Source organism: Ptychodera flava (genome assembly GCF_041260155.1).
Source record: "Ptychodera flava strain L36383 chromosome 23 unlocalized genomic scaffold, AS_Pfla_20210202 Scaffold_24__1_contigs__length_23054250_pilon, whole genome shotgun sequence".
NCBI classification, from domain to species: Eukaryota; Metazoa; Hemichordata; class Enteropneusta; family Ptychoderidae; genus Ptychodera; species Ptychodera flava.
This window is the reverse complement of record NW_027248278.1, coordinates 15,636,472-15,663,743: the sequence shown is the minus strand read 5'-3', so window position 1 is coordinate 15,663,743 and position 27,272 is coordinate 15,636,472. Positions and strand designations below refer to the sequence as shown.

General features: G+C 39.0%; 2 protein-coding genes and 1 long non-coding RNA gene across 3 annotated transcripts; 1 reads left to right on the top strand and 2 right to left on the bottom strand.

Moving 5' to 3' along the window:
- Window positions 1-240: 240 nt before the first annotated feature.
- Window positions 241-6,618, top strand: LOC139125089 (uncharacterized). Its single transcript, XM_070691197.1, has 4 exons — window positions 241-452; window positions 2,689-2,936; window positions 4,933-5,277; window positions 6,000-6,618. The coding sequence occupies exons 1-4, from the start codon at window positions 241-243 to the stop codon at window positions 6,269-6,271; spliced, it is 1,077 nt and encodes a 358-aa protein (XP_070547298.1). The 3' UTR covers window positions 6,272-6,618.
- A 7,645-nt stretch (window positions 6,619-14,263) lies between these two features.
- Window positions 14,264-16,413, bottom strand: LOC139124865 (uncharacterized). The gene is made up of 3 exons (XM_070690964.1): window positions 16,313-16,413; window positions 15,295-15,624; window positions 14,264-15,088 (listed from the first exon to the last, which is right to left on the bottom strand). Exons 1-3 carry the CDS (start codon window positions 16,377-16,379, stop codon window positions 14,811-14,813), a joined length of 675 nt encoding a protein of 224 aa, XP_070547065.1. The 5' UTR covers window positions 16,380-16,413; the 3' UTR covers window positions 14,264-14,810.
- Window positions 16,414-22,592: 6,179 nt separating this feature from the next.
- LOC139124612 (uncharacterized) lies at window positions 22,593-24,651 on the bottom strand. Its single transcript, XR_011549977.1, has 3 exons — window positions 24,558-24,651; window positions 22,975-23,213; window positions 22,593-22,734 (listed from the first exon to the last, which is right to left on the bottom strand). It is a non-coding gene; the product is annotated as an uncharacterized lncRNA (long non-coding RNA).
- Between the last annotated feature and the right edge of the window lie 2,621 nt (window positions 24,652-27,272).

The following is a 27,272-nucleotide window of genomic DNA, read 5'->3' as shown; positions in this document are numbered from 1 at the left end:
AACACCCACACATATGAAACTGCCAAACGTCAATTGATATATTGGTAAGGCGGGATTAGGAAGGGGTGATGGCGAGGTCGTTTGAAACGCTACGATGTGCTCACCACCCCCCCCCCCCGTGAACAATCGAAACAACTCGAGCACCACATATATACTCATGTGCCACGCTGCGAAAAGCTAGTTTCTGTCTTGAGCACAACTATTAACACTACAGTATCGTTATCAGCCTACGATTGCATCATGGCGTCCAGTGCTAGTTCGGCTATCCAACAATGTGTGTCCAAAATCAGCGAAAACTTGAAACACATAGACAAGGATCAAATGTCACGGTTCTCTGAGGATTCCAGAGGATTCGTGGATGACATAACACGATGTATGACTGACTTACAGACATTCTCCAAGAGCGATTACTCCCTGATGAGACAGACAAATGACGTCATATTCCATGTACGGCAGGTGATACTGAGTGTCCTGGAAGAGAACAATCATTATTATTATTATTATTATTATTATACTTTATTTCAAGAGGGTAATCTGATTACAATAGATAATATTGTAATTTACATCAGAGCCACAATCAATTGAGGTGAGACCAGAGTATTTGATTTAAGCAATAAACCCCGCCGCAGGAGGGTATACACGAGATTTTGGTACAATGCGCGACATATAGCACGAGCCGATAGGCGAGTGCTATATGGAGCGAACTGTACCAAAATCGAGTGTATACCCGACTGCGAAGGGGGTTATTGCTATTATATTATATCAACTTGCGTGGTGTATTTGTTGTCTTACTTGGTATTTTCATCACTCTAGCGCCAAATGTAGAAAACGGACGTCTTAGAGATCGAACGTCGGAAATTCTGCGCCCGAGACCGAGCATTTTTATAAGGATTCCGTACAGGCACACAGTATCCTACGATAAATACGCATTACGTCCATATCGACATTGCGTTTTATTCGCATTCAACACGAACGATACTTGTCAAAAAATACCTGCTGCACTCACACAGAAAATGGGTCAAGAGTTCAAATCAAAAGAAAAAAGTAACAATTTCTTTCGTAAATTTACATAAGAACAATAGTCCTGGCTTTTTTGGCATACTAAAAATAGATTTGTCTCATTCTGTACCACATACCGTCGCGACATTCAGTGGCACAGTGAAGTTACGGGATCTATTTTTGATGGATAATTTGGACGTTAATTGTACAAGAAACAAGCAGTTTTAAAATAATCCAGACTTGCGATGACTGCAACTGTGATGAACAGTTGTGCAGATTCTGAGTGTGTTGCCCGATGCAGGGAGAGCTGGACGCTGACACTGCTGTTACGTTTGATGTCAAATATCGTCGCAGTCGCCAGGAGTCATTCCATTGTTATTTTGAACTTCTTGGTCTACATCGTTAGGACATCCCGATCTGTTATAGCCCAAACTTTGGTAAATAATATCTGACATACCGTTACTGTGAGAAAGTGTCAATTTATTTGTGTATGAACGAATACTATCTTCATTTTAAAGAGCGGTACTAGGATATATCGCGTCTCGACTCCCGCAAAGTGCACGGTGCGCTGTCGCCCTAATATTTGTGTGCATCACACCCCAAACGTGCTGCTTCAGAGATGTCTCTCATCATCGATCCCAACTTATTTACACCAAGAGGTGAGTTACAGACCCACACTTTATCTGTGTATCAAAATTCGGTCTTCGGTCTTTGAAACAAAGTGGACTGTTTCGGTCTTTCTCGAGGGTCTGTGGTTTAGATAGGTACGTTCAAATGCACCGACCGGGCAATTTTCGAAAATGCTGGTTTAGGGGCCCGTTTTAGCACTGCTATCAGTGCTAAAACAGTATTTTAGCATCGGTGGAATGAGCTCTCGTCCAATCAGAATGGCGCATGGTAGCATGATATAATATAATTTTATTTTTAACCGAGTCGTTCATAATTCTTTTAATTGTGACGGCAAGATTATACATTACTATCGCATTTTCATCTTTGCCAAAAAATGTGTAAATAATGTTCATATTGTATAACATTTAACATAACGAGAGGGTGGTCTAATAAAGTGATCCGCATTCAGATAGAATCACTTTGATTGCATGCTCATTGACATTTTACATCTATAATTACTAACCCCAAAATTTGATCGTAATTACATTTCTCGGTTCGTTGTCACTCCATATTTGGAGACTTTTGTGCGCAGCCGTCGTTTTCGTTGCGATGATTCGTCGAACTTTAGGCAATGTGTGCGCGTTACGTATAGTAGTACGCGTAGTCACTGGGTTGTCGAGGGAGGTCGAGGTCAAGACGAGGTCGCGCACTGCAGGTGGCAAAATCAGCCTCAACATTTCATCATGTCGCTGACACTAAATGGTCGGCAGGTTTTTGGTTAGGTACCTAAACAACGCTGCTACCTAATTTTAACGCTAGTTATATATATACCTACAATCATGTTTCAAATTTTCTGTCAGGAAATGAAACATGATGCACACATGTCAGACAGACAGGTCTATCCATTCCGATAAACACAGACACACAGAGGAACTCAACACATGCAAAACAAATATATCCCCTAAATAGTCATCCTGTAAACAACTCTTTATTGTTGTATGCCGTGCCTCTCATCATCCCAGGATACAAGTTGCGTTTGTAACGGTCCAAAATGTGTTTCATATTATGTCTGATATATAGGTCATTTCGAAGAGTGGTGCTAGATTGCCTCCGCTGTCTGCAGAAAGAGTTCGAGTTCAACGAAATTTCACTAGACAAGTTTCTCGAAGGAAATAAGTTGACAGACTACAAGAGTATTTTCGATAAAGAGGGTGTCTGTGAGGCCCATGAACTGGTTGATTTGTTCCAGGGCATGGATATTAACAGCCTTCAAAAAGACATGAAACCCATTCAGTTCAAAAGACTCAAAAGGAAAATGGACGAAGTTGGTAAGAGACATTCGTGTATTTTGTCTTACGTTGGTGTTCGATGTTATTTTTTACTTTGGCGTGAGCTAAACAATCCTGACCTTGTATTTTCAAGTTGTGTCTGCAGTAGACACATGGCGAAGAAAATCAGATGAGCAGACTAACAGGGGGATAAATTTACAAGTTTACTGGGAAACAGTCGTCGAAACTGCACCTGTGCGAGTTTCTTGTTTACTAACAATGTATTTCGTGCACGATATCGAGATGCACCTCATCATCATAGCTGCAACATTTAAATTATACGATGTAGATTATTACAGACATGTTTAACTTTCATCGATCACTATCATACCGCGATCTTTGAGTGCAGTTCCGACGGCTGTATCCCTTTAAATCAGAAAACATGTCATAATAGTCGCGCCAGCGGCTTACTGACTACGCATGCGCTTATTCATAATATACGATGCGAGTAACCGGAAGTGTACCCTTTTTTCATGGGCGCCGCCATGTTTTTTTTGAGTACTCGTAATAAACAAATACGAAACAAATTACTATTATATAACATGCCATTTATAAAATATACCTCTTTTATTAGCCAGTAAATGTTATTATGCACCTTGTCGCTGATACAAAATATCGTTAATATAGATAAAGGGAGAAAACTGTCGTGCATATGAACGGGGGCATACGCAAAGAATGCTGGGATTGAATTATAGAAGAGCGCCCCTGTGTCAATAATTTGATTCAAAAATTGCCAGTTTTTAGACGGAACGCTATAGTTTTCAGCTTGCAAGTGGAAGGTGGGCAGTGCGGTTACAATTGCAATGATAATGATTGCATAATACGTCCCTTGTTTATCGCAATAGGCTGTTATCATTGTAAAAATTGCCAATTTTTGTCCAAATTTTTTACACGCTACAGAAAATCTATACCTGCCCTGCTGCAGGGTTTGACGTCTATTTTTTACATCCATGGTGTACGTAAGTGAACTGCTTTCATCAGAGGGAAACTGGGCATACCGGTAGTTGTCATATAAACGTTTATGAAGTAACAATAACAGTTTATCATGAATCAATACAAATAACATTGCCAATCTTTAATAACCCCTGGTGCGACACCAAGGGCTGAGCCCTATATAATATTATGATATCTTTCATAATACACATCTCATCATTTTTCTCGACATTGAAACATGCATGCTTCGAATGACCCTGAGGTGATTGAGCTAATTCATTCGTTTCGTTATGAAAAAGATCCCGACGTCGTTGCTCGATAACTTTTTATCGGAGGCCTGCACAACAGTTTATCCATTAAAATTATAATGGAGAAATTCGTTTCTAACTTGTGTATCATAACTATTTTCGTAATCTTCTGAGAAGCATTTCCTTCTCTATGGGCAGATCAAATGTGGCTTAAACCCGCAATGACTCTTGTTGACCTATATAAGGACCTTTGCTGTGTACGCAATCGCACGAATCCATTTCTTATATATGCATGCCTTTATGACGGAAGCAAATCTTTTCTTATTTGAATGAAAATCGAAACCATAAGACATGATTTTCTGCGATGAAATAATCTATTAACCATGAATATAATTATTAAACACCCATGCATTGTGTCCTTCAAGGACGTTTCAAAACGTTACCTTTAAAGGGATACAATCGTCGGACCTGCGTTTAAAGGTTGTATGAGACCCATATGGCCAATGCAAACACTGTATCCAAGGTACGATGGTGATTGATGAAAGTTAAAACATGTCTGTCATAATCTACATCGTATAATTTAAATGCTGCAGCTATGATGATGAGGTGCATCTTGATATCATGCACGAAATACATTGTTTGTAAACAAGAAACTCGCACAGGCGCAGTTCCGACGACTGTTTCCCTTTAAATGATTTTTGTAAATATTTAGATGTTGAAAAATTTGACCCTATTATTTACTTCCTTATAAGAAGAAATTAAATTAGAATTCGTAACAGGAACGTGCATGTCTATCCCTATGTTCCAATCGACAGAAAAAGTTAGAAATTTCCTGGAGAAAGACATGAAAAAGAAGTTGGATGAAGTTGGTATGGAATGTAACAAAACGTCCGCTGAAGTGAATAACAAGCTGAATCAAGCATTTGAAGAGCTGATAGATGTCGCCGGTACAATTATCAGGTCCATCGAAGATGGAAAGAGACGGGCCGAAATTCGCAGAGCAGTATTCGCCGCGGCAAGTGTAGGTTTTGCAATCCTCTCCGCAAGAAGTCAATGTGCATTGATAGATAAAGGTTTCAGAAGCAGGAGAGTTATCTTGTTTGTGGCAGGAGCTCACTTGGAAAAATATGCAAGTGCTGAAGTAGTGAGTATTGATAAGGGTAAGTTCCCACTAAAATTAAAAAAAGGTATTTTCCACCAATCTTCCCCATATATAAGTTTCAGTCTCCGAAAGTGGGATAAATATGATAACACAGATAACATAGTATGTGCCACAGAAGTCAAAGACTTAAACTTTCACTCGAATTTTCCTCAAGTAATCTCTAAAACATAATCTTTCAAAATAAAAAAGTCGAGAGTAACCGTGCAAATATTTGTACTGGGGTAACAAATTAACAGCGATTTTCGATATTTAAAATTCAAAATGGCCACCATCCTTGTGATAGCTCTATTCAGAAAAATAAAACTTTCGATTTTCGAAAAACTGAGATGTTGAACACTTTTCTAACGCCAAGAGTTTCAAAATGAGCCCCCACAAGTGGCAGATCAGAAAAGAATTGTTAAAGTATGAAAGTCCAAATATCTGTCCCCGAGGTGCATTCTACCATAAATGAAGATTATGCTCATTAATTTGAGACAATAGGTCGCTTATCAGACAACCATGACGTTTGAAAGTCACAGTGTCGAGTCTCGGAATGATCAAAACAACGTGAATAAGGCGTTCATTGTGTTTGCAAATTGCCTGTTTTGAAAATCGGTGTCTGTTTGAACAACTTAACTGCGCCTATTGGCGACGAGTTTATATAAGCATGCTAATATACGACAGAAATTAGCCAACCCTGGATGCTCGTGTTCATCAGTATGTATCTCTGTTTATCAACAGACTTAAAGTCGATCGAAGAGCTGCTGAAGCACGTAAAAAAGCAAACGTCCGAATGGGAAGGACACACCAAACAGACCATCCTTAACTGGAGCGCTCTAATCTTGGACTTCAACGAGCTTTTAAAGTTGATGCGACAAGGACATGAAAAGCTGGAAGATACTACCCTCCACGACGTACAGACACATTTGGATGACACCAGGAACAGACTAGAAGAATTCGACAAGTCTCTCGACAAGTTTGAAAGTGATATTAAATCGGCCATAAGATCTTAGCAAGTATTTTCCTAAAGAGACTGTATCCTATTTCAATATGCCTTTCAAAGTATTGCATTTTTTAATTTTGAGGTAGTATGCTCCTCGAGAGTGAAAGACGCAAATTTTTGCTCAAACATTCCTCAAGGAATCTCTTAATCATACTTTTTCAAAATCAAAAAATAAAAACCGTGTGTCACCATACAAGTTGTGACACTAGAGAAACAAATTACCTAAGATTTACCGATATTTGAATTTCAAAATGGCCGCCATCCCTGTATTAACTCTATGGATACAAATAAAATTTTCGATTTTCGAAAAGCTAATACGATGAACATTTTTCTTACACCAATAGCTTTAAAATTAGTCCCGACAAATGGTAGATAAGAAAAGAATTGTAAAAGTTTGAGAGTCTGAATATCTGTACCAGTGGCGCATTCCACCTTGATATGCACGAGAAGACCCGCCGGCTGGAGATTAAAATAATAACATCACAATACCTTGGAATTTGCGTGTAGGTATATCCTATACGAGGTGAAACAGATTTGTAGGAGAAAGCGCATTTAAGGTGTTGCTTGGTGTGAATTATTACATGCCTCGATGTGAGTGCAAATCAGTTCATTGATTTGAATAGGAACATCCGGGATGTTAGCGGGCCGATGAACGATGTACTGACCGGTTTCCATGGTTACCCGGTCCAGTGAAGCCCTTTGACATTTTTGACGTCAAAGTAGACGCTTAACGCTGCTATTTTGACTTTCGGTAAAATCTGTTTGATGCTGGTCGATAATGGTAAAATTGTTTGAAAAGACCCTGCATGTAACTAAATGTCATATAGCATTAACTTTGAAGAGGCATGTAACAAAAATATTATTGCCTGAATACATGGGTTTATATGCCCTCGCAGCAGGAGACAATTTGCCCTCCTGGCGTCGGGCAAATTGTCACCTGCTCTCTGGCACATAAACCCATGTATTCAGGCAATAATATATAATATTTGCATAATGACTAGCTAATAAACCCGTCACTTCAAAAATTATATGTATCACACTGGACTAAATTTACCAGCCACGCTTTGCGGGAAAACACCCTAACTCGTCCGTCATTTTGACAATTCTTCGTTTTATGTGCATACAATAAAGCTTTGTAAATAGCAGTATCTTGCACAGCACCGTGAAGCATGGTGTGTATAGTTCTTTTGCTTTTATCACTGGACAATGTTTAACCCTCCAGCGTGAGATGGCGGCAGGGATAAAGTTGAGAAAACGATATATGCGTTATGCGATAAAACATCCGTTGACTGACCTTGCGGTGACATTGTCAGCTTCTCCAACCTCAGCCTGGGAGTGCATGGCCAGGACACATTCTACCTAATTAGAATTTCAATAAAACAAAAGTACGATGTGTCCCTCACGGCTGGCTAATACGCGCGTATGACGCTTCGTCATTTTCCTGATCAATTTCAATATTTTCAGTGTACCTGAGATATGATTGAAATGCACTGAAAATATTGAAATTGACCAGGAAAATGGCTTGAAGGATCCAATGTTGCAAAGTTCTATCATTAAGGAACCATGTCAATCTGAGATGTAACAACTCTAAAAGCTCTCTGTAATATGTCAGCAAGAAATTTTGATAGCTTATACTGAAAAGAGTAAACTGCTTGGTCGTCAGAAGCACAGCCTCTGTGCCGATTATTTATTACCACCTATATAACAGTCTTGGCCTTTGTACCGATGAAGTGTGTTGACGTCTGTATGCAATGGTAATAGTGTTTGTGAGCAGAATGTATTAGAAAAATGTGTTGGAGGTAGCTAATCAGCGTGCCGTATGATCGCGAACACTTTGACAACAAGTCATCGTTGATGACACAGTCACTAATTTAGTGGGTACTTTGATCGTCGGAGAGGATGGATCCGTGTTCATTAATTGGGTTTGTGATATAAAAGACTAAGATACAGATGGAGCTTAATGACAGAGAATGAGTTCCATGTTGGTGAAAACGTAAAACCAATTTGGGCTGCTACACTTATTACAAAAGGACATTAAATAAGTCAATTAGTTATTAATCTACATTAACTAAGTGCCTTAAGGTCAAATACACATTGGGGACAGATATCCAGACTCTAAAGTTTTACAATACTTTTACAGTTTACCGCTTATGGGGATTCATTTGAAAGCTTTTGGATTTAAAAATCTGTACCGTCTTGTAAGAAATGTGATTTTCCCTGTCAGTTGATATAGGTTTTGAATTTAAATATCGGTAAACGTTAGGTAAATGGTTTCCCTTTTACGTAACTTTACACATTGACCCCTGATTTTTCTTTCAGTTTCGACATGTTTTGGTGGTATGTGATAGTACAGTTGGGAAATATACACTCAACGGCGTACTTAGTCCCTGGCCAGGGAATCGAAAGTTAATGATACCGCAGCTGCCAGTTTCAGTTTCGGTCTGATAAAAGAAGAAATAGCAAATCCAATCAAATAGTCTGTTGTGTCATTGTCATTATTGTCCAATATATGATACGAATTTCATGTATTATCAATGCTTTCATACACACGGACTTCAAAAAGGAGTTGTAGCATTTGAACCTGGCGACTGCACGATCGAAATATTGTTTGTGGGACAGACACTTAATCCAATCGTTGGATATTATACAGTTACTGTATTACTAGCTTTGTTAATAGCAGTGTATTTTTTACATCATTACCCAAAATTATCCGATTATTCGGCATTGTGGCCCCTCTAATGTGTTACTGTACATAATGGATATTGTACACTTCTGTGACAGCCATGTGTGCGTCTGTCTGAGGTGTATAATCTTGTAGTTTTCAAAAAGTAGTATTTTAGTTGAACTTGTCAAAGTGTAAATGTCTTTGCCTTTTCAGTTAATGTTACGCATTCGTAAAGATATTGCAAAATTTACTTCTTACGATACTAGGCTATGGATGTGACTAACAGAATGCCGTGAAGAGCGTTATAATTATTTTTTGTGCGATCCTCAGCGCATTAATGTAAGTGTTCACCTGATCAGTTCAGAGAGATGGTTTGTAAGTGAAGCTACTACATGTACAGTTGGACCAAGTGACGAAGTGGGCAAAAGATACTGTCACGTAATTTTACTGAGTCTGGATGTCAGTAGTTTTATCTGACCGCTAAAGAATCATAACTCTATGAAAAACAAATTCATGGACCATTGTGTATTTGAACATACGTATCATCTGACAGGAACCCTGATTCTGTCTATGCTTAAAAGGGAGCAAGTCGCCTTGACCTCTCTCGGTAACCACCCCGGTACAACACACCCTCTTGTCGCTGATTGTAGTCACCTCGACCCCGGTACCTCTGTCACTTCGACTTCGTCAAACTTTTCCTGTTATGTGCTTACATTTAAAACTTATCATGCAACTTGGTTGGGAGATGCGATGGTGTTCCTGTGAGAAAATATGCTTGCTTCAAAACAATGATTTAGCCGTTTTCATGCACTAATTACAGGCACCGCGCCCTAGGATCTGTGCGTATGTTGCGACGATTTGCTATGTACAACAATAGAATACATCTACCAAGGCTCAGGTATAGAGGTCTTTAGCATACAGAGCGTTCCCGGCGTTACTAACTTCAACTAAAGCCTTTCAAAGTGCTCTGAGCATCGAAGCAAGTGTTTTCGAGATAATGATTCCTGTTTTTCCTGAAATAAAGAAGGAAAGGTGTGAGGGGTTGAGGCATGGTTAAAATAAAGAGGTTTTTTACATCCATGGTCGAGGTGACTAGCTTGTCGGAGTCGAGGTGACAAGGGCTAACGGGGTCGAAACGGTCAGAGGTCGCGGTGTTTTATGATAGTGATAAATAGAACAAGTGTAAAGTCCGAATATACATCAGTTAAGACCATGTTCTATAAAAATTTTAACTGGACGTAATTTTTATATCTCTAAGTTTCAGATTGTAAAATGACTGGTTTCACTTCATGTACGCCCACGTACATGTGATCTAGACATTCCTTTTGGTTGATGTAACTTTCGATACTACTTCATAAAGGGGCATGGTCGCTTGATGAAAAATGTCTGCTCGCAATGGGTACATTTTATATTTGTGGATAAACATGGATGGAAACGCGATTTGCTCCGTAACACTTTTCATTTTACGTGACAACATTTTAAACTTATCATGCAACTTGGTTGGGAGAAGCAGTGGTGTTTCTGTGAGAAAATATGCTTGCTTCAAAACAATCATTTAGCCGTTTTGATGCGCAAAATACAGGCGCCACACCCTAGCACTTTTTCTTTGTAATACCGAAGGAAAGGCATGAGGGTGGAGGCATGGATGGACTTAAGATATTTTTTACATTCATTTTTGAGGTAACTTGTGTGGAGGTGTCGAGGTGACAAGAACTGACAGGGTGGAGGTGGAGGTCACTGTAAGCCGCTTCAAGAACCACCATAATTTTAGTTGAATTCTCGTAAACTAAGGTAACCCTGTCGGATGTTTTATGATAGTGAAACATAGAAATAGTGTAAAGCCCACATATACATCAGTTAAGTGGAATGTTTACTGTATCAGACCATGTCGAATACAATTTTGAATAGACCGTAAATTTCATGGCTGTTTTACGATTGTAAAACGACTGGTTTCACATCATGGACGCCCATGTACATGTGTATCTACTTGTACATTCCTTTTGGCTGATGTAACTGTTGACGCTTATTCATATAGGGACATGGTCGGTTGATTAAAAATGTCTGTGCATTATGAGTGCATTCCATATTTGTGGATATGAGCGACTGAAGTTACCGATAGACCGTGAGAGTAACTTGAAAATGCTCAAAATTTTGAACCTAGAAAATGTGGCATAGATTCTGACAGCTTTAATATTCTGACGTATTCTGTATTATCTACTTCAGACTGTATTTGCTAACACTTCAACAACGACAACGTTTAGATATTGAAGCATGTTTTTCTATAAATATTTTAAAAAGGAGTTGCATATATCTGTTTCACGATTGTAGAACAACTGATTTCACTTCATGGAAGTTTGTTACTGAAATCGTTAAGATTAAAGTGAAAAGGAGTAAGCTTAATTCTAAAATTACCTCTCGTAAATTCAAAGTGTCTCTAATGCTCAGCTGTGCAAATGAAAACTTCAAGGGGTCAGATTAGAACTGTTTTGGTAGTAGGTGATAGTACAGTTGGGAAACATACACTCATGGGAGTACTTAGTCCCTGGCCTAGGAACGGAAAGTAACAAATACCACATCTGCAATTTCAGTTTCGGTCTTATAAAAGCAGAAATACCGAATCCAATCGGATAGTCTGTTGTGTCATTGTCTATGTTGGCCAATATGTGATACGAATTCAATGCATTACCAATACTTTCATACACACGGACTTCAAAAACGAGTTGTAGCATTGAACTTGGCGACGGTACGATCGAAATATCGTTTATGGGACTGTCTGCGTCTTCCTGAGTGTATAATTTTGTAGTTGTCAAAAAGTAGTATTTCAGTTGAACTTAACAACGTGTAAATGTCATTGCCTTATCCATTTAATTTTAAGGATTCGTGAAGATGTTTGCAAAGTTTACGTAGGACGATATTAGGCTATGAATGTGACTAACAGAATGCCGTGAAGAGCGCTATAATTAAATGTTTGTGCGATCCTCAGCGCATTAATGTAAGTGTTCACTTGATCAGTTCAGAGAGATGGTTTGTAAGTGAAGCTACTACAGTCGGACCAAGTGACGAAGTGGGCAAGAGATACTGTCACGTAATTTTACTGAGTCTGGATGTCAGTAGTTTCATCTAACCGCTAAAGAATCATAACTCTATGAAAAACAAATTCATTGACCAACTTATATTTGAACATACGTATCATCTGACAGGAACCCTGATTCTGTCTATGCTTAAAAGGGAGCAAGTCGCCTTGACCTCTCTCGGTTTCCACCCCGGTACAACACACCCTCTTGTCGCTGATTGTAGTCACCTCGACCCCGGTACCTCTGTCACTTCGACTTCGTCAAACTTTTCCTGTTATGTGCTTACATTTAAAACTTATCATGCAACTTGGTTGGGAGATGCGATGGTGTTCCTGTGAGAAAATATGCTTGCTTCAAAACAATGATTTAGCCGTTTTCATGCACGAATTACAGGCACCGCGCCCTAGGATCTGTGCGTGTGGGGCGACAATTTACTGTGTGGAACAATACAATACATCTACCAAGGCTCGGGTATGGAGGTCTTTAGGATACAGAGCGTTCCCGGCGTTACTAGCTTCACCTAAAGCCTCTCAAAGTGCTCTGAGCATCGAAGCAAATCAACGACGTGTTTTCGAGATAATGATTCAAGTTTTCCCTGAAATAAAGGAAAGGTGTGAGGGGTTGAGGCATGGTTAAAATAAAGAGTTTTTTTTACATCCATGGTCGAGGTGACTAGTTTGTCGGGGTCGAGGTGACAAGGGCTAACGGGGTCGAAACGGTCAGAGGTCGCGGTGTTTTATGATAGTGATAAATAGAACAAGTGTAAAGTCCGAATATGCATCAGTTAAGACCATGTTCTATAAAAATTTTAACTGGACGTAATTTTTATATCTCTAAGTTTCAGATTGTAAAACGACTGGTTTCACTTCATGTACGCCCACGTACATGTGATCTACACATTCCTTTTGGTTGACGTAACTTTCGATACTACTTCATAAAGGGGCATGGTCGCTTGATGAAAAATGTCTGCTCGCAATGGGTACATTTTATATTTGTGGATAAATATGGATGGAAACGGGATTTGCTCCGTAACACTTTTCATTTTGTGACAACATTTTAAACTTATCATTCAACTTGGTTGGGAGAAGCAGTGGTAATTCTCAGGCTGTGAGAAAGTATAGTTGCTTCAAAACAATGATTTAGCCGTTTTGATGCGCAAAATACAGGCACCACACCCTAGCACTTTTTCTCTGTAATACCGATGGAAAGGCATGAGGGGTTTGAGGCATGGATGGACTCCAAAGTTTTTTTCACATTCATTGTTGAGGTGACGTGTGGAGGTGACGAGGTGACCAGGGCTGACGGGGTCGAAACGGTCCAAGGTCTTGGTGTATATAATCCGCTTCAAGAACCACCATAATTACAGTTGAATTCTTGTAAACCAAAATTACCCCGATGGGTGTTTTATGATAGTGAAACATAGAGCAAGTGTTAATCCCAAATATTCATCAGTTAAGTCGAGTGTTTATCTTATTAGACCATGTCAAATACAATTTTGAATAGACCATAAATTTCATGTCTATTTTATGATTGTAAAACGACTGGTTTCACATCATGGACGCCCACGTACATGTGTATCTACTTGTACATTCCTTTTGGCTGATGTAACTCTTGACACTTCTTTATAAAGGGACATGGTCGGTTGATTAAAAATGTCTGTGCTTTATGAGTGCTTGGTATATTTGTGGATATGAGCAGCTGGAGTTACCGATAGACCCTGAGAGTAACTCGAAGTTGTATTTTTATAGTTTTGTTAATGAAATCGTTGAACATCAAAATAAAACGAATAATGGCCAAATGAACTGTCGTGAATACAGAGTGGTTATATTACAAAGCTGTGCAAATGAAAACTTCAAGGGGTCAGTTTGGAACTGTTTTGGTAGTATGTAATAGTACAGTTGAGTAAAAAACATTCATGGGAGTACTTTGTTCCTGAACTGGGAATCGTTAGTAATAAATACCGCAGCCTCCAGTTTCAGTTTCGGTCTTATAAAAGAAGAAATACAAAATCCAGTCGGATAGTCTGTTGTGTCAATGTCATTGCCGCCCAGTCTGTGGTGCGAATACTATGCGTTATCAATACTTGCGTACACATGGACTACAAAAACGAGTTGTAGAACTTGAAGTTAGCAACAAAATGAGAGCTACGGTTTAAGTTGTCCGAAATCATCCAAAGCGGCAATGCCGTTAACATTTTGTAAGAAAAATGTTATTCTTGCGCAATAATAGACAGTCCAACATACGTAAAACACACCTGAAATTCAATTTATGTAAATAATTTTAATAGTAACTTAAAAAATGTGTAAAATATGCATTGAATGTACCATATGAGCTAATATAAAGTTCAAAATTATCATTTCATTATTGTAAAAGGTGCCTGAAGTAATTTATTCCATAACAAAATATTGGTCAGCCGAATAAAGAGCCTCTGTAGCCTACTTTAAAAATAGAAAGCAATCTCAACTTTTCATAAACATTTCATCTTGCAGATTTAAATAGCTACAAAGTTGTTCGACAGAAAATCAAACGCAACAGTGCAAGATCATATGGATAAGTACCTGTGAGTGCAGTTAAGTGTTTAAAACCCACTTGATTTTGCAGTAGCCTTCGAAGTACGCACATGTTTCGCATCGACTCGCGATGTGAGTTTAGGGTACACTATAAACCACTGATTTCTGGGTGGCGGATGACGAGACAGCTGAGACGCTCAGGCTGCGACTCTCGTCAAACAAGGTTGCAATTTTATGCAAATACGAACTATAAGACTGTGGTAAGAAACACGGATCAAAATTAACATAATAAAATCCGAATCAACATTGCTCATCAATTACACGTTTTACATCCAGAGCAAATTCATCAACGTGCTGTCTAAAGTTGTTGAGGGACTTCTTAGCGTCTTTGAAGAGTGAGTTAATGTCGTAAATGTCTTCTTCCCTGACCTTGACGACGCCTTCTCGAAGCAAAGTGGCCAGTTCCTTGAACTTGGTAATGAGATACTTCCAGGATATGATTTCATGTTTCGGTGCTTCCTCCAATTTGAACATGGTCGATTGGACGTCGTATATTTTTCTGTTTATCTTTTCTCCTTCTGAAAATACGTAAAAATATTAGTGTAAGTCTGTTGTCTACGAGTGGAACGATCTTATCTATCACAGTAGCTTCGGCTTCACTCACACACTGAGAAAGCGTCAGTTTATGATAATTTTGTCGACTTTTTATCACACAGAAGGTTTGTGGCAGTTAAATGTATGGACGCTGTTTCTACTCACCGTTATGAACTATTTCAAAAGTCACCGTTGTGAACTATTTCAAGACCTTTCTCAGCGCCAAGGTGTACAACTGCTCCCACTGCGCCGACGACGAGTGCTGGTACCAACGGTAATCTGATACTGCACCAAAAGACAGCGCCTCCTAGGAAACTCAGAGCGGACAAAACTTTGCCAATTGCGTTGCAGGTTGATTGTTTCGATTGTAGGTAACCAATACAGTTCTGCCTCACAGCTTCAATCTCTTGTAGTAATTTAGTAAGCTGTGACGTCACATTTTCCGATGAAAAATCACACTGGTCTGAAAGTTCCGCCAGGTCACCTTCCATGATATTTTCGATGTAGCACTTTGCGAGCTCTATAGAAACAGAATGGAGTCAAGGTTAAATATGATATGCAATAAAATTGGCGCCATTGCTCCGACTTGACGTGTGTTCTTGGCTAGGATATTGAACTCCTTTAATTACTAATTTTCATTACTAGTTACCGCTTTGTACCACTTTGCCCATCCAATTTCTTTCATAATTTTCACAGTTCAAACATTGCAATCTTGTATATTTTCTCAATTTTATTTTTTATTCATTATGCTTCTGTTAAAAATTAGCTAAAATAAACCCAGTGTTCACTATTGCGCTTAAAGACATATCTATCGCGCGTTTGTTTACACGTCTTCTCGTTGGTGAACAAAATCGAAGAACTGTGATTTTTCGCCGAGGAATTGGAGTAAATTATGATAATGAGCCTTGGCAGGAAATAATTTGATACACGTGCAAACCAATTTCTGCACTATAAAGAAGATTTATAAGTGTGATTGGAAATAGCTGGCAACATTTTACAAACTAATAGCAGATCGTTTTGCTGGTACTTGATAAATTTACACACTGTGAATAACACCAACGAACCTAAATTTGTTATGTAGCAGATTTCAATTAAGTTTGTCACCAAAAAGTCGGATATTAGCCAACTTTGCCGGCCTCTTACACAAAAGACCACAATATGAACTATACGGGGACAGGGCATTGTCTTCAATTTTTATTTCCTCTTACCTGCTTTCTCAATTTCTTTCATAAGTTTTTTAAAATCTCCTTTTTCCATATTTGGTTTGAAATGCATCTCAGTAACTTTTGTCAAATCGCTGTCCAGTATTTCGGATTGTTACGTGCAGAGAAAACGAACAAAGGGTGAACTCAGCAGTTAACGTTTAAACAAAATTTATTACAAAATAAAACTAATTGCTAAGTCAGGGATAGAGTACAAGCTTTAAAAGTGTACAGACTACTTATCTCAGCTGGGACGGCAAAGCTCCAGTCTCAGAGTTGTAACAGTCAGTCGGATGAATGAACAGTCCTTCGGCTTGCAGGCTTGTAGTTGCACAAAGTCCACAGTATAAATCCAGCGTTGGCAGTGAAGGTCTTGAAAAGTCTTGAGAATGACTACTGCTGGAGTTTAGTAACACACAAGAGACACGATCCCAAAAGTCTGACTGGAAGCTGAGCACGTCCCTTTTATAAAGGCATATAAGAACAATCTAGAACTTTTATTGACATGCTAATTACTGTTCTAAAATTATCTCTCTTACACAACTAATCAACTTTCCAGAACATTCCAAACATGACTAATTGAATTCAAGGTTGTGAGGTCATTAAGGGCAGTGACCTTGAGAATGTTCTAGACTAATTGAACTCAGGTCATGATGAGTGGGGGGGAATGACCTACATAACACACCCCCTCTTCAAAAAAGAAAATTTTTCAAAGAAAAATCTTTCTTTTACAAATGTAATCTTAAAGAGGATTTAAGTACTCAATTTTGTTTTACTCTAAAGTAAAATTTCTTGAAAGTGAACAACAAAAACTCTAAATACGAGAGAGACAGTCTGCAATTAAATTGTCTCTGCCTTTGATATGTCTAATGTCAAGATTAAACTCCTGTAAAATTAAACTCCATCTTAGCAATCTCTGATTTTTGCCTTTAAATTCTGTAGAAATACAAGAGGGTTGTGATCAATATAAACCACTATTGGCTGATTTGAAGAAGTAACATAAACTTCAAAATGCTGTAAAGCTAATATCAAAGATAAACACTCTTTTTCATTGTAGAGTAGTTTCTCTGGGATTTGTTAAATTTGCGTGAAAAATAGCAAACAGGATGATCTACACCATGACTATCCTCTTGCAATAAAACGCACCAGCAGCCGTATCACTAGCATCCACAGCTAATTTGAATGGCAAAGTGAAATCTGGTGCAGACAACACTGGAGCACTTTGCAGTATGGCTTTAAGTGTATCAAATGCCTGTTGGCATTGCTCTGACCAACAAACTTTACTTTCTTTTTAAGTAAGTTAGTCAAAGGCTCAGTAATTGCGGAGAAATTTGGACAGAATTTTCTGTAGTAACCAGCCATACCGAGAAAGCGCATCAGTTGTCGTTTGCAGTTTGGTATGGGAAAACTTGAAATGGCACTGATTTTGGCATCAACAGGTTTTACCTCACCCTGTCCTACAGTATGTCCGAGGTAAGTCACCCTCGCCCAACCAAACTCAGATTTGGCAAGGTTGACAGTCAACATTGCTTTGCTCAGTCTCTCAAAGAACTTCCGCATGAGCTTGATGTGTTCCTCCCAGGTGTCAGTATACAGGACGACGTCGTCAACGTAAGCTGCACACCCGTCTAGCCCGGATATGACGTCGTTGATCATCCGTTGGAACGTTGCCGGAGAGTTCTTCATTCCGAATGGCATCACCTTGTACTGGAACAATCCGTCTGGTGTAACAAAGGCGGATATTTCACGAGCACGATCCATCAGAGGGACTTGCCAAAATCCCTTCAGTAGGTCAAATTTCGTCACATACTTGGCTTTTCCCACTTGGTCGATGCAGTCATCAATCCTCGGGATTGGGAAAGTGTCTGTCTTTGTTAAGGTGTTGACTTTCCTAAAGTCTGTGCACATACGATAACTGTGATCCGATTTGGGAACAAGTATGCACGGCGAACTCCAGTTACTTTTACTGGGTTCAATAAAGTCATTGTCCAGCAGGTATTTGACTTCTTCCTGGAGATATTTTGCTTTTGTTGGATTCAGTCTGTATGGATGTTGTTTTACAGGCTTACTGTCCCCAACATCAACGTCGTGATAGATGACGTTTGTCCTTGTTGGAACATCTTGAAACAGGTGTTTATATTCATGGAGCAGTTCTTTCACCTGTTGTTGTTGTTCTGGCTGGAGGTGTGCCAACTTTGTAGACTCCAGCTTCTCCAGGATTTCTGAGTTCTGAAGCTTGACCGAGCCCAGCTTTGAGTTTAGAGTATTTTCACTCAAGTCAGTTTCAGTATCACTATCTTCATAATGGTTTGAACTGACTGCACTGACAGGCTGAGTTATAGTAGGATTATCCCTATCCAAATATGGCTTAAGCATATTTATGTGACATAGCTGTTTTGTTTTCGCCTGTCAGGTGTTATTATGATGTAATTTAAATCACTCAATTTCTTATCAATTAGATATGGCCCAAAGTAACGAGCATGGAGTGGTTTGCCAGGAATCGGAAGTAGAACAAGAACCTTTTGACCCGGTTCAAACTTCCGTTTTGAGGTGCTTTTATCATATTTGGTTTTCATTGACTGCTGAGATGACTCAAGATTTTCTCTGGCTAATTCACATGCTTTAGAGAGTTTTGCACGAAAATCTGACACATATTGCAAAATATTCAGACAATCATCATCGTCTGATAGGAATTTCTCTTTAACGAGCTTAAGTGGGCCACGGACTGTATGTCCAAATACAAGCTCAAATGGGCTAAAACCAAGAGACTCTTGAATTGACTCTCTAACAGCAAAGAGCAGAAAATGAATTCCTTCATCCCACTGTTTCTCTGTGTCAAAACAGTAGGTCCTAACCATGTTTTTCAAAGTTTGATGAAATCGCTCAAGAGCACCCTGACTTTCTGGATGATAGGCGGATGACCTATACTGTTTAATGCCTAGCTGATCCATTACTTGTTGAAAAATTCCAGACATAAAGTTGGAGCCTTGATCGGACTGGACACATTTAGGGAGGCCAAATGAAGTGAAAAATTTGACTAAAGCTTTCACTATAGTCTTTGTCTTTATATTTCTCAGTGGTATGGCTTCTGGGAACCGAGTTGATGTACACATTATTGTCAGCATGTACTCATTTCCTGATCTTGTTTTTGGTAGGGGCCCAACACAGTCTATTAGTATCCTACTAAATGGTTCTTGAAATGCAGGAATTGGCTGTAAAGGGGCCTTTGGAATGGTTTGATTCGGCTTTCCTACCATTTGACATGTGTGACAAGTTTTACAGAAATGTGCTACATCCTGCCTGAGATTAGGCCAATAAAAGTGACTGAGAATTTTATGATAAGTTTTCCTGACTCCTAAGTGACCAGCCCAGGGAGTTTCATGGGCCAGGCGCAATATTCAGCACGGTAGGGCTTTGGAACCACAATTTGATGTTTTATAGCCCAATCGTCATCAACCAAAACGTCTGGAGGTCTCCATTTACGCATGAGAATACCAGACTTTGTATAATAGGAAACAGAGCTATCTGAAGTTTTACCTTCATCATCTAACCTGTCAAACAAAGACAAAATATCTGGGTCTTTGTGTTGTTCTGCAATGAGATTTGATCGAGAAAATGTCTGACTTTGGTCAGCAGAAGTTTTACTGGAAGTTTCAAATCCACGAGGGATAACGGAATGATCCGTGTCAAACACCTGACTGAGAAAGGTGTCATTTAAGTCAACATCTGTGACATTATTTTTGAGAGTATTTTGATTCTCGGAAGTTTTCTTTGACATGGCTCGAGTAATGGCACATGAAGGAAAAAGGCCCGGAATTTCTTCCTCTATTGGCTCTGGATTCTGATCTAAACTAGGATTATCAGTCACAAGTGGATTAGTAATGACCTTGTCCCCCAGCAAGGTCGTTTCCAGAAGAAGGTGAATCCCTTCAAAAGGCAAAAAAGGCCTAATACCTAAAGTCACAGGTCCAGAAACAAAGTCGAAGACAAATAGACATTATGGAGAGGAACAGGAATGTAGTCATTGCAATCTACCCCCTTAATAAGAACTTTAGAACCTGAAAATGACTTTTCAGAAAACGGCAGGATATCTGCCAACAAAAGAGACTGGGAAGCCCCGGTATCTCTTAAAATTTTGACAGGGGTAGCGGAAGAAAATCACTAGAAAGTGATATAAAACCATCATGAATAAATGGTTCGAAATACCCATAATGCTATCTTGAGAAGAATTGACCTTGACCTCATTAATTGGGGATAAGAGGGGTTTAACCTCAGAAAATGTGTTACACACATTATTAGACTCTAATTGAGTTGATGAAGAAATAAAGCCGGTGGGCTTAGATCCACTTTGACCACTTTGACCTTCACGTTTTCTTTTCAATTTGAAACACTCTGACATTAAATGGCCGTCTTTCTTACAATAATTACAAGAAAGTGTACCGAACTGTTTGTCAGAAGGAGATTGAGACTTGGCATCTGATGATGTGGGAGTGTTACTTGAATTTTGTGAACTGTTGTCATTTGATTTCCTACTCTCCTTTGAAAAATTCTTGGATGAAAAGGAGGAGTTAAATTTACCTGCATTGTTTCTGTAGGAAAAGAACTGGGATGGTTTGCTGAGAAATGAAGATTTGTGGGTCAATGAATAATCATCGGCAAACGTGCAGCAACCTCCAATGTATCTGCCTTTTGTTCATTGATAAACGTCTTTGATGTCACTCCGGATGCACCTTTTAAATTCCTCAATCAAAACAAGTTGTCGTAATTTGTCATAATTCTGACTGACCTTTTCAGAAGACACCAACGATCAAACAGTTGTTCTTTTGTTCGAGCAAATTCAACATAAGTTTGATCTTTCGCCTTCTCACAATCCCTAAATTTCTGACGGTACGCTTCAGGCACCAACTCATAACCCTTGAGAATTAATTCCTTCACAGAATCATAATTTGAAGCCTGCTCTACTGACAACTGAATGTAAATTTCTCTGGCTTTACCCACCAAAGCACTCTGCAAAAGCATAGACCAGGACTCCTTAGGCCAATTCAGACTCTGAGCAATTTTCTCAAAATGGAGAAAATATTTGTCAACATCCTTTTCTTGGAAAGGGGAACTAACCTGAAATGCTTAGTGATGTCAAACTTGTCTGAAGGGAAGAATTTTCCTGACTGTCCAAGCTCTAAACGTCTCATTTCTACCTGTAATCGCTGTTCTTCTAATCGCAATTCTTTTTCTCTCTGTCTTTCTTCCATTTCTAATCTTTCCTGCCTTTCTTTTTCTTTCTGTCTTTCTTCCATTTGCAATTCTTTTTCTTTCATTTCCTTTTCTAATTCCAATTTCTTAAGCTCCAAATCTGCCTGTATTTCTAATTCTAATTTTTTGAGTTCGAAGGAGGACTCAGGCTCATAATCTTTTAAGGCAGACTCCTCAAAATGGCCAGAATTAACTAAATGTTTTGCAATCTTGAACTGTATTTCCGCTTGCGCATAGATCTTTTGACATCTACTTTAAGGAAATTTGCCAGTGCTATGAGGTTGTCTTTTCTGAGGGAATTAAATGTGTCCTGATCGAGGTCATCCATAAATTCGTCTGGCTTGAATTCCGCCATGATTGAATTTCGCTGAGTTCACAGTGTAAAGTAGTTTTGAAAAGGTAGGCAAAATGTTGTCAAACGGCTCAAAATATTCGTATCCCGGACGAGCCCCCAATTTGTTACGTGCAGAGAAAACGAACAAAAGGGTGAACTCAGCAGTTAACGTTTAAACAAAATTTATTACAAAAATAAAACTAATTGCTAAGTCAGGGATAGAGTACAAGCTTTAAAATTGTACAGACTACTTATCTCAGCTGGGACGGCAAAGCTCCAGTCTCAGAGTTGTAACAGTCAGTCGGATGAATGAACAGTCCTTCGGCTTGCAGGCTTGTAGTTGCACAAAGTCCACAGTATAAATCCAGCGTTGGCAGTGAAGGTCTTGAAAAGTCTTGAGAATGACTACTGCTGGAGTTTAGTAACACACAAGAGACACGATCCCAAAAGTCTGACTGGAAGCTGAGCACGTCCCTTTTATAAAGGCATATAAGAACAATCTAGAACTTTTATTGACATGCTAATTACTGTTCTAAAATTATCTCTCTTACACAACTAATCAACTTTCCAGAACATTCCAAACATGACTAATTGAATTCAAGGTTGTGAGGTCATTAAGGGCAGTGACCTTGAGAATGTTCTAGACTAATTGAACTCAGGTCATGATGAGTGTGGGGGGAAATGACCTACATAACAGGATATATGTTCGATACCCTCAGTTTGGAAAAGCAGTTCGTATCTCTCTAAATGTTGTTGCCAGAGGACCAGATTGACACTCATCTGTTTTGATAAAAAGTCGATTTGGAAACACTCCAGCATATTCTTACACTTTTCGATGACATGCCTGGATTGAGAGAGAGAGAGAGAGAGAGAGAGAGAGAGAGAGAGAGAGAGAGAGAGAGAGAGAGAGAGAGAGAGAGAGAGAGAGAGAGAGAGAGAGAGAGAGAGAGAGAGATTTCATCGGGTTATTTCCTCACATGTGTACTGGTTTAACTCATTAAAGTCTTATACAGGAAATGTGGAGGAACAATCGAAACAACGAGTCAAAATCCCGAAGACTGCATCGCAATGTTTGTATACTTACCTGATTTTGTCACATTCCTTGAATAGAATTCCATAAACCTCTTTTACTCTGTGCATAACCTTTCGTATTTCCTCGTCGACGTCGCTCGGCCACTCGGTGCTCTGCATGTATAAGACACATTCTTTGACCTCAGCAACACCATCCTGTAGCATTCCCCAGGCACTGTCCAGGTACTCATTAAAAGTCTTGACACAAACCTCGAAATCGGCGGCGATAACAGTCTTTTCGGCCATTTTTACCTGAAAGGACGGATAAATGAATGAGGTAAGACTTACCTACATTTGAAAAATGCACCCTTATCTGTGCTGACACTTCACTGAATGTGACAAAAAACTACGTCTCAGTACATCGAGCCAACAGATGTGAAGTGTCATGAATACATATTCGTTTGCAACTTTTTTTCTGGACATTCAGTTTTAGGAAGGTTTGAGGCATATCAAACTTTCCTGTGGGCCTGTTTGGCAACAGCTTGATAAGTCAGCTTTCCATTCATCAACTTACGCGGGAACTTGTAGAAAATATTTTTTTTGGTTGTAGAATTTCACTGGCGTTCTTAAGTTTTCAAACGCATCTGCACGAAGTTAGTAAACGCACAATATCACCCACAGAGTCAACAAATGCTATGCCACATTGGAAATCTTGACTCCGGGGAATTTAGGCTTCAACCTGCCCCTTCAATCAAGGACGCGTCATAAATGCTGCTGTGTCGTGTGCATGTCAACCGATTACTTTTCAATATTTCCTTCATTCAGAAACTAGGGCCTTGAAAAGTCGTTGTCAGTTTTTTCTAATCGTCCAATAATCCAAACCTTTTTCCCAGAATCAAAGCAATAATACCAGATCAAATTACAAGTTGCTGGTCTGTTGTTGTCATAACGTCTTATTGTGCCCTCAGAGATTTATGATCCCTTGTATAGATTGTGTACATTCAATAATTTCCCTTTATAATGTTCATACAACTCTCTGTACATTATTTCAAATCGCTGTATCACTCTTTCAGTCATGCAATCGATTTACAATTGTGTATGAAACTGTACATAAAACTTGTGACCAAAATCAAGAACTTTGAACAGCGTGCATGCAGAACAAGTTGAGGGTGTCAAAGGTCATAGAAGTGCTTGAGCAAAAACAACTGAAAAAGCGCTTCCTATCAATTTTGTGTAGCAATGCCAAACAAGTTATTGAAAGCGAAACAATCGCTCTTGTATTCGCTTGATGTGGGAGGCATACAATAAAAATTTCTTTTGAAATCGGACGTTGTAATGTCAACTGTCGAAAACACGACCTCCGTCCCTCTGGAGGGACCGCGACCGAACATTTCCGGTTCATCTGACCGTAATTTGCAGCAAAATATCAAAAACCGTGACATGTATTGGGAAATATAATAAACGAACTCAGGCACATAGTCGAAGGTGTGGCGTTCAGATTGCATTGATAAAAATATGACATTCTGTACTGTAGTACGGTTGTAATGTTGATAGGTTTTCATTCTACTGATAAGCAGGACTTTTCAGTTCTTTAACTAGACGATTGAGGGTATATGACTAAGCTATAACTACCAATCATATTTCTGTATACGTTACCTGCTTAAAACCTGGATGGGCAGCCATAATACCACCACGTCACCAACAGTAATCTTTTCGACATCTGTCTTCGACAATCCCGCCACGAAATGTTATACAGTAACTACAATGTACTTATCATATCTATAAAAGCAATCAGCCAATGAAAGCTGAGACTGTTCTGACGTTGCTAGGTCAGTATTGCCTTATAAGGCTAAACAGCCCCCATTGACTGAATATACGGTCTAGATCTATTCTCGTATGTGACGTCATTTTAGAAACTCTATTCTCAGAATTGTTTTTGACATCAGTCAGTCTTGATGCTGGCGAGATCTTCTGGGAAATATTTAATTCAATGTCCCCCTACAGTGGCATCACCTCAATTGAAATTGATGCAAACATATTATGTCGTATTCGGCATAAAGTACTTAGGCCCGAACGGTGCTACAAAAATGCACGTTTTTTACTTTGTTATAGAACTTCGTGTTTGTGTTGATCAAAAGGCAAAATAGTCTTCGGTCCAATAGCTTGAAGGAGAAAGTCATTAGGCGAAAGTACTTTCCCTTCAAAGAGGCTTTGGCCGAGCCCCTTCGAGATTTGTGCTCAGCAACTTTTCAGATGATGTTCATTATTTTCTGTAGGATATAAAACCCTTGTCAAATTTTCTTTTGGTATTTTTCAGAATTGCAAATAAATTTTCTTATTGGCTACTATATTCAATGAAGCCATAAGTTTCATAACGCGAATTTAGGCAGAGAACATTTTTATATATTAGAATGAATCAAAGTCCACTTTTCGAAATGTGACCTTTACCTGGCGCCGTATTCACAGTCACAAGCCTCAGACTTCAAGCCCTCAGCGACGAGGAGTTCGATTCATACAACGAACCAGGTCATTATTTTATGACGTGTACACTACATCAATAGTTATATTGTGCCCAAAAATTCGCCCTTTCAACTTTCTGTCCACGCAGGCGACTTAAAGGTTTAACCGAAGCCAGTCGTCATGGTAGTTCTTTAATCGGTTCCATGAAGCAGTGCGCTGTGGTATAATAAACAGAGAATTTTTTTTAGCCGTAGGGTGTTCGCATGACACGTTACTCATAGAACACTATAACAGGTTGTACCCTGATCAGTATTTTTGTCGCGGATGGATACAAAAACACCAGGCATTTTTTAGTCTTTGCTACTTTGTGCCATTCTTGTATAATAATGTTTTGAACAACATAAAATCAGTATGTTTTTGTTGTTATGAGTGTGTATAAAGTGTTTGATACAGCCAAAGCGTGATGGGATAACCGGGAAAACGTCTATGGCAATAAAAGAGGGATCCATGTGTTCGTCTGACTGTCGGCCGATTGCTCAGCTCGCTTGATATCATTTCAATTTCCCTCGCACGAATGCGTGGTACTGGTCATCCAAGAAATGAGGGAAAATTTTTCTGCAAGCTGCAATTCAAAAGCCTTTTTCGCTCGTTCACAGATCTGAGAAGAACTAATCGATATAGTTTCCTGGTAGAAAAGGAATAGCAAACTCAAAAAAATTACTGAACATCTTCCATTTATGTACTGAGCAGGTTAGAGCCTGTGGAGGGACGGTTGGCAGGAGAGCGTTTAAAACGTTGGCAATGTGTGAGTGTATACCCAATGGAAAGTATCCCTCTGTTGAACCGCCAGGTGGCGCCGTTCCTATTCCTTGTACACTTGCTGACTGGTGACTGCGGGACAGTCAGTCGATAAAATTTAATGTAGAAACCTATGTAAATTACAGATACAGCGGGTTGAATATACTGCATCACAAGAGGTTGAAAACATTCCGCCAAAGATCAATGAATATTAAGAAAGCCCCTACGCAGATGTGGTGCTGATATTTTTATCACTTAAAGAGAGTGTCATAGTTATGGGTACATCATGCACCATCACTTTGAAAACTTCTGGTTGTAGACATTCGATGTAACATTTTTGAATCAATTCAGTCCTGCTGTTTGATGATATGAAGTTGATTTAAACATTTTCAGTATTACTTGAAATTGGTTGAATAGTGGTAAAAAACGATTTATGGAGAGAGCATTACGAATACATTACCTGTGTGTGCAATTTCAAACAAATACATGAAAGCAAAATCAAGAAAGTTGCAAAGGCAGTTAACTCAATCAACAGTTGTCTACCTGTACATATTCTACTAGCGTTTTTGCACATTATATATCTATTCCAAAAAGGGGGCAAATAAAGAAAATCTACAATTCTATTGTAATTGTAGCATTGTAATTTTGACACATTAACAGTTAAGTAGAATTGTAGCGTTGCCGTACATATTACGATAGAAGTTAAGATAGCGCCCCCTATCGAACGCAGTGTATATTTTCTTGTAATAGTAGAATAGATAAACTTATACTGTCGACTTCATATTTTATATGACTGTTGAGGTAGCTCTTCAGATACTCACCCCAACGTTTACGATTACACTGTGTCGACCAACCACTCGTTGGGTTCCATTTTGAAGTTCGTGGAATAACATTTTGCCGAATTATGTATAAGAAAAAATTAATTATCTCTATAAAGCAAGCACAGAGATGGAAGCTTTTAGAATTTGCAATGTCGAGAAAATTCAGGTAATTTGTATGCATAATATCAAAATCTGAACAGCGACCAACCTATTTGCATTCTTGATTTTTGAAGAGAATGGCCATATTTTTATTGAGGAAATAAAAGATTGAGAAACGGTCGAAGTCTTCCCT

What these genes read in the sequence shown, in the direction of transcription:
- LOC139124865 (XM_070690964.1), bottom strand. Translation starts at nt 16,379, where the DNA reads ATGCATTTCAAACCAAATATGGAAAAAGGAGATTTTAAAAAACTTATG. An exon ending in GAAAGAAATTGAGAAAGCAG is followed by an intron (nt 15,625 to 16,312) that starts GTAAGAGGAAAT and finishes CTGTTTCTATAG; the next exon opens with AGCTCGCAAAGTGCTACATC. An exon ending in TCTTGAAATAGTTCACAACG is followed by an intron (nt 15,089 to 15,294) that starts GTGACTTTTGAA and finishes ACGTATTTTCAG; the next exon opens with AAGGAGAAAAGATAAACAGA.
- LOC139125089 (XM_070691197.1), top strand. Translation starts at nt 241, where the DNA reads ATGGCGTCCAGTGCTAGTTCGGCTATCCAACAATGTGTGTCCAAAATC. An exon ending in AAGGAAAATGGACGAAGTTG is followed by an intron (nt 2,937 to 4,932) that starts GTAAGAGACATT and finishes TCCAATCGACAG; the next exon opens with AAAAAGTTAGAAATTTCCTG. An exon ending in AGTAGTGAGTATTGATAAGG is followed by an intron (nt 5,278 to 5,999) that starts GTAAGTTCCCAC and finishes GTTTATCAACAG; the next exon opens with ACTTAAAGTCGATCGAAGAG.